Genomic DNA, 7,587 nt, shown 5'->3' with positions numbered 1-7,587 from the left:
CAGGAGATGAGGACAGATCCTGGACGACGTCATCTCGTGCTTGGCTCTGCCTGTCTCTGGAGCTCCTTCGACCCTCGACCGTTCGTTTCCGGGAACAATCGATCTCCTCGTTCCGCTTCAGCTGGGGGGCCACGGTCATTAGCATATGGGCCAGAGGAAGTGACGTCAGTGCCAGGATATTGGCTGAATAATTAAGGGCGCTCTCTCAGCGGGGCACCCAGGAGACGAAGACAGATCCTGGACGACGTCATCTCGTGCTTGGCTCTGCCTGTCTCTGGAGCTCCATGGACCCTCGACCGTTCCTTACCGGGAACAATCCATCTCCTCGTTCTGCTTCAGCTGGGGGGCCACGGTCATTAGCACATGAGCCAGAGGAAGCGACGTCAGTGCCAGGACATTGGCTGAATAATTGAAGGCGCTCTCTCAGCGGGGCACCCAGGAGATGAGGACAGATCCTGGACGACGTCATCTCGTGCTTGGCTCTGCCGGTCTCTGGAGCTCCTTCGACCCTCGACCGTTCGTTTCCGGGAACAATCGATCTCCTCGCTCCGCTTCAGCCGGGGCCTTGCTGATGCTCGGCCACCCCCCGTCCGGCCGCCCGTTCAGCCGGCCAGTCGCACTCGCGCTCCCTTGGTTGCCGCTCACAGGTTCGCGGGAGTCCGCGAGCAGATACCTACCGAAACTACGTGTTTCTTTACAAGTCTTGATAGTCAAATTATTTTGACGTGTTGATAATCAAATGTGATGGAGCCAAACACAATTTTCCTTATATGCTAATGAGATGCTTATGGATAGTTCTCTCCCAAGTTCTTAGCTTGGCACATGCATACTACAAATTGACTAGCCTCTGTACTACGTCACCCAAAACAGGCCCAAACTCCCCAGTTAGCACGTTCTCACTTGCCCGGCTAACCCACAGGATCCTGCGGCGTATTTGTCCTTCAGCCGCCCCACCTCCCGCCTTTGAAGGGAGTCTCTGAAAGCCACCGCCCTGGGCGCTGGGTGGGGCCGGCGGGGTGCCTCCAGATCCCGCTCGCCCTCCTGATCAGCTCACAGGAAACTTCTTGGCTTCCTGTGTCGTCTTCCTCTCACTACTGTCCTGTAATATACGGAATCTGACCAGACCCTGCTCCTCCAATTGGCTCAGAAGATCCCACAGGTACCACACTGTCCGGAAGGCTCCTAGACCCCAAACTCAAAGGTGGCCACAAACCCAGACGAACTCATCACCACCCCCGCCTGCCACTTGCTCTCTAAAACTGTATTTCCCAACTAGCACTGGGCAGAAGGTGGAGTGATTCATTCTTGAAGGAACAAAGAACAGACCTGCACTCTTCCACCCTACCCCTCAAAATGTACTAATTCTTGTTGTTTACAAAATAAGACTTAAGCAGCACTCTGGAGGACTACCTACATGGTAAGATTTATCTTTTATTAGAGATCTTATATTACATATTCCCAAAAAGATATAAAACCTTCCAAGAGAAAAATATCAAAACCTATTTGATTCCAAGATAAGCAACATAATCAAAATGAAAGCAAAGATTTTCTTCCAAAGGAATGTGAAAACATTTCGACACAAGTACAACAAAGACATGGGAAGGTAATTAAAATGTTTCACAACACATTTTATAGCATTTTATTTTAATCAGTATTTGAAGAAAACAAGAATGCCGAGTTCTCAAACACTGCAGGTAAAAGCTCAAATTACCAAAAAAAAAAAAAAAAAAAAAATCACAGGAATGACCTACTCGCTCAACTGAACATCTGCGGTAACAAATGTAATAAAACCCAAGCAAACAAATATGCCACCGAGATCACAACTGAAATGTATGGTTTTTAGGTGTGCCAGAGACACTAAATTAATCAGTTCGTGACCACAACCCAAAGCAAAAGCATCCTCTCCTCATTTCCCTGATGATTTATTCTAAAAATAAAAAGCAGAAATTTGCTGGTTTAAAGAGAATTTCTGCTTTACCTGTGAACGGTGGCAACACACACTAAGACCCCGACTGACATGGGACAGATCCATCTCAAACAACCAGAAGTGGCAAAACCACTGTTATTGCATCAAGATTTTTTATTTCAACTGATCAGAATTTCCACAATGATTAAGCACACCCACTTAACCACAGAACACAGTGAACTCCCAAAGGAAGGTTTTACATTTAAGATGCAATGAAAATACTGATCTTATTCCTGGGATTTGCTTCTGGCAATCTTAACATCTATAGAAGTCCACAAAAAGGAAGTGTTTTTTTTTTTTTTTTCTTTTAGTTGTTTATCCCCCAAAATGAGGAAGGAAACTTACAGTACATGTTTATTGCATGAAATTACTCCCTTATAATATCTTCATCAACACCAGTATTGTTTCCTTAATTATTAAAGGCGAAAAAAATTTATGAACTTAACATAACTTAGCAATAATTGTAGGAGCTGCATCTTGGTAAAAAAAAAGGATGATCATCAGACTACCTGGTGAAACAGAAATTAGGTTTCAACTTCTCTATAAAGATGCTGGAATGGCAGGAGGTAAAAGGAAGTTTAAAGTCAGAGAATACTAAATTTATTAGGTAACACAAAGAGAATTTTCAAAAGTGTACATACTCAGTGAATCCTTTCCATCCTAAAACTGAATATTCTAAATGTTTCTAATGTTGCTTCAGTGTTAATGTCATGTTAATCATGATCCCAAATAAATTTTATCAAAAGTACTGTAATGGCACATAGGCTTGGAACTTCACTTTGAGGTTAGCACGTACAAAAGTTTGGAATTCACTCAACACACATGTTCTTTAATAAAAGAAATCAGGATGAGCTACCTATGAGTGGATTTCAAAACAGGGTCCCTTTTAAAGCATTCTTTCATAGAGTTACCTCCTGTGAAATGGAAACAGTGTATGGATTTTGCATGTCACAAAATCCTTGCTTCAAGCTGCCATCTTCTTGGCAGCAGCAGATTTTAATGAACAGTAGTTTTTCTTCCTTGTTTTGTTTTCTGACATCTCAGTACATTCAAATAGTCAAAATGTTTAGAATAACATCACCACAAATTTAATGAAACAGATCAGAATGTGGCCAGCATTGTCAGGCAAAACCGATAACACTTTACGTGTCATAGAAAGTACCCACCTCCTCCCCACCCCCGCCCTCTCCCCCTTCCTCAGTCATATGGACACCAAAAGATTTAACAAGACTTATAAAAAAATAAGGCACATTTATTTTGATATGGTTATTTTTAAAATAGAAAACCCCTCTCCGAACATCTGTATTCAAATGAGCTGTGTAAAAAGACACCTTGTGGTACCTAAAAGAGGTGATGGTACCTATGGGATTGCTTTTTCTATCTTAGTGACAATGGAATAAATTGCACCTATCCCACATTGTCAAGTAATGAAAATATGCCGCTTTTTCTACTATTGAATGATTCAAAATCTGCTATTTCTGGAAATACAAAGAGTGAGAAGGGAGGGGTCAAGTGGTACATTAGAAAAAGGTGTGAAGATCAATGATGTACAGATATCATAAGGGTTGATGGATTGCACTTTTCCACATATTTCAATACACAAAATTTTTCGAATGCGTATGAACGATTGCAACCATTTTGGCCATTAGCTATTACCCTTCAGCTTTTTATTCCATTTTGGTAAAAATGGGTATTTTTGTAAAACTAATGAAGGATCAGCAACATGAATACTTATAACAATCTCTTCACAACTCCCGACACAGATATAGTTAGTTAGCATTTAACCTGAGATACAATCTGTGGAGAGGTTGTTTTAGACATTTCTTCCTTCATTGTTGCATCGATTCATACTGATGGTGGTGATTCATGGATGGAACTTAAAGAAAAACTGGCTATAGCATGGCTTTTTTTTTTTCTTTCTGTACTAGTAAAAAAAAATAATAATTATAATAATTATAATAACAATCACAGAATTCATGTCCTCACAGTAGCCAGAAGCTAAAATAATGTGCTTCCTTATTGCACGTCAAACCAAGAAGTGTATAAAAGACAATGCTTCCCAATCCAAATTTGAAAGCCAGGTTCATCTCAACTGGATTCGGAATGTGCTGATTTCCATGGGACTCAAGTTGATCTCACTTATATTTCGGGCGTCTGGAGGTGAATGCATCAAGGATAATGATGAAGGTATGAGACTTGCGACAGTAAACATGCTAAAAAGCTTCTGTACCAAAATCTAGAAAATAAATGATAAAAAAATTGCACAGTTAGGTCAACTTTGAAGAAAGATTAGTAGCACATCTATATATTTATTCAGTGGAAAATAGTAGGAGAGTAAAACAGTCTATTTGAAGTTTCCTTTTAATGATAAAAAGAGGAAGAGGAAGGAGATTAGACACAGCTATGCGTGCCTGGACACACAGACCACCCTGGGAGGGACACCTAGGAGAAGTGTAACCAGGAGAGGACAGCTCACTCTACATTCTTCTTCTGAATTTCTTGAGAACTTATCACGTGCAGGGGCCACTTTTTCAATAAAAGAAAACACATCTATGAGCCAGCAAGCTTTAAAAACATCCGTATCCTCTTACACCCAACATTTACACCTAACAGTTGTCGTTCTTCTTGTTCCCAAAGAGCTGAGAGAAAGGACACAGGCTCCTCATGTCAGTGAGTCCCATTTTCAGGGTTGGGGGGTTGCTGAGAAAGTACTACCCTCATCCCATGTCTCTCTGGACCATATAATCCCCTTAAAACTTGACGCCTTAATGTCTATATACAAATGCTTACAACCAAGTACACTCACATCATCAGTAATAAGGTAAAGCGTAAATATCATGAAAAACAAACCCCAAACCATCAGTGCTTTCTTCGCACCAATTCCACGGAGGGCATGATACGAGAAATGAAGAAGCTTATCTGCCTAAGTGGATTTTGACCCCCTACCATATTGTCTTTTCTCTCCTTTTCAGACCCTATGCACATTCTAGTTGGTAGGGTTGGAAATGAATCTCTTAAGTCTGATCTACAGGTTATCTGTGAGGTTTTGGAGAAGAGCTGGGTCAGCTGAGCTGCCCCGTGGGGCAGACCTGCCTGTGTGCCATCCAGCTGTCTTCTCTGAGCACAACCTGCTCAGAGCCAGAGGCAGAAGGCTGGAGGTTCATTTCCTTCCAAGGAGAGCCTGAGGGAACTATCAGAAAGACCAGCTCAAAGGAGACAGAAAAACTGGGCAGCCGGCAGGTCAGCCTGAAGACCTGTTTGGCTGGCACAGTGAGGACTCCTACGCAAATCTGTCTTGATCAGGAGATCTAGACCCTCATTTCCCCTGGGACAACAACTGACTGGAGCTAAGTAAGGTTGCTTCGGGGCCGTGGTGAAACTCCCCGACTGGCCAGTGTCACCACTTCCCTACCCCACCCCACCCCACCTTTAGTTATTATAAAACCTGCTTTTGCCCCTCTGAGACTTCATGGACCTAGATCCTACATGAGCATGTGTGAGAGAGGAGGGAATATTGGGGGATGGGGGGTGGGGAGAGGATGTTTTGTCGGCTGGCAACGGAAGGCCTAGGAATGGAGGAGAATGTTGCCCCTACACGTGCCCATGTTCCAGACGTGCATTTTGATGCTGACAAGGAGAAGAGATCGAAGGTTGAGAAAGTGCTTTCTGAAGATGGAGAGACTTGAGCTAAATTACAGCAGCTGAGGGGAATGAGTCCACGAAGAGGCAATGAAACGTTATCTTATTGTCAGAATGATTAGCAGAAAGCAAGGATTTCAAAGCACATGAAATCAACAAGCAAAAACCACTTTTCAGCTCACCTTTCCCTGGGTTGTGGAACAAAGCAGCCCCGTGTCTCTGCTCGAGAAGCGGCAGTCAAACCCCTTCCTGTGGAGGATCAAGGCTGCCTCATCGGAATGCTTGCCATCCACCTGCAGATGAGCATAGAGTGACAAGACGCCACAGCGACATTAAGACAAATAGCGACACCACTGTATACTCCACTGTTTTAAAGTCAGCGTCCCCAAACCAAAAATGCTCACTTTATTTAGCAGTGAAGCCAGGAAAATTCATTTCCCCTCCAGTCCCACGTTCACTGTCACACCTGCTACATCCCCTCTACCTCCCCCACAAGGAGGCAGGTGACAATATGTTTTAAGTCACCTCATGCCCTGGTTTCTGGCACAGTCCCCAAGGACCTGCGTGTCCTTTTGTCTACATGCCACATACTGTTTTATCAAAGTTTCTTCAAATAAAGCATTTACTTTTTTTTAATTTAAATTCAATTACTTAACATATAATGTATTACTGGTTTCATGTCTAGGTAGAGGTCAGTGATTCATCAGTCTTATATAATACCCAGTGCTCATTACATCACGTGCCCTCCTAAATGTCTATCACCCAGTTACCCCATTCCTGTAACCCCTCCCCTCCAGCAACCCTCAGTTTGTTCCCTATGATTAAGAGTCTCTTATGGTTTGTCTCCCTCTCTGGTTTTGTCTTGTTTTACTTTTTCCTCCCTTCCCCTATGATCCTGTTTTGTTTCTTAAATTCCACATACGAGTGAGATTATATATGATAATTGTCTTTCTCTGACTGACTTATTTCGCTTAGCATAATACCCTCTAGTTCCACCCACGTCATTGCAAAGGGGCAAATAAAGCATTTAATTTTTATTTATTTGGTTTTTAACATACACGCCAGCTGAATAAAGTGTACCTGAATTTAGTCCTTATCTGGTCATTGAATGATGTATCATCCATCTCAAAACTGAAACACACTTCTTTATTGAATGCTAATTTTTGCTAATTGCATTAACATTTTTAATCTTTAATGCACTGGTTCATTATTTTTATATAAAAGACATTTAAATTGAGTTAGTTATGCTTATCACTTGCTAGGCCAACCACATTTATTAGCTTGATGTATCATTTAAATTCACATTACAGAAGCTATTCTTCTTGTGCAAAGAGAAAAATACTAAACATGACAAGTAAGCTACAGGGATCAATATATACTTTCTTGCAGTAAAATTTCTTGCATCCATTTAAATAAAGATGCCAGGAGTGCTCTGAATATTTTAAGTTACAATTCTCTTAATAAATTTTATGTTTCCTCAAGGGGGGAGACGCTTCTGATAATAAGCAAAATAAATTAAGAATCCTTGGACGAATTAAGAAAGGGACAGCTATTGAAAGGAGTTCAGTGTGCTCAGCACTGACCTGTGATGAAAATGATCCCTTTTTCTCCTCTGTGGCCACAGATACGAATATGTCCAAGTTCTTAATCATCTTCACTGGGGGATATGATTTTTAAATGTGCCACAGAGACATCTTTTCTGAGGAGGAGCTGTCAGCATTCTCACCACTGATTTGACTTTAATGTGCCTCAACAATTTAAAGCTGGCCTCACCTCGGATTCTTGGCTGGAATAACCTGCTTTATGATATTTCACACTGGTATTCTGCAGTGGTACTGCTAAGATTTTGTTTGAAGGGAGAGGAAAAAGTCATTTAAGGAATTCTGAGTCATCACAGGACCAACATGATACACATAGCAAGTTTAAATCATATGACAATGTTTTCTAATAAAATTTCAAGGTGGGGCGCCTGGGTGGCTCAG

General features: G+C 41.8%; 1 protein-coding gene across 1 annotated transcript in view; it reads right to left on the bottom strand.

The window, feature by feature from the left end:
• Nucleotides 1–1,418: 1,418 nt before the first annotated feature.
• The window catches only part of LOC135362175 (alpha-mannosidase 2-like), a 165,070-nt gene continuing 158,901 nt past the window's right edge, over nt 1,419–7,587 (bottom strand). Inside the window, exons 22-23 of the mRNA XM_064575597.1 lie at nt 5,788–5,898; nt 1,419–4,202 (exon numbers count right to left, since the gene is read on the bottom strand). Coding sequence (XP_064431667.1) covers nt 4,050–4,202; nt 5,788–5,898 — 264 coding nt within the window. The 3' untranslated portion in view covers nt 1,419–4,049. The remainder of the gene's footprint in view (nt 4,203–5,787; nt 5,899–7,587) is intronic.

This window comes from Mirounga angustirostris, unplaced genomic scaffold (assembly GCF_029215605.1).
Source record: "Mirounga angustirostris isolate CCGP_5_RB_7025 unplaced genomic scaffold, mMirAng1.0.hap1 SCAF_12, whole genome shotgun sequence".
In the NCBI taxonomy this organism is placed as follows: domain Eukaryota; kingdom Metazoa; phylum Chordata; class Mammalia; order Carnivora; family Phocidae; genus Mirounga; species Mirounga angustirostris.
Note: the sequence above shows the minus strand (reverse complement) of the source record. Positions and strands in the feature narration are given on the sequence as shown.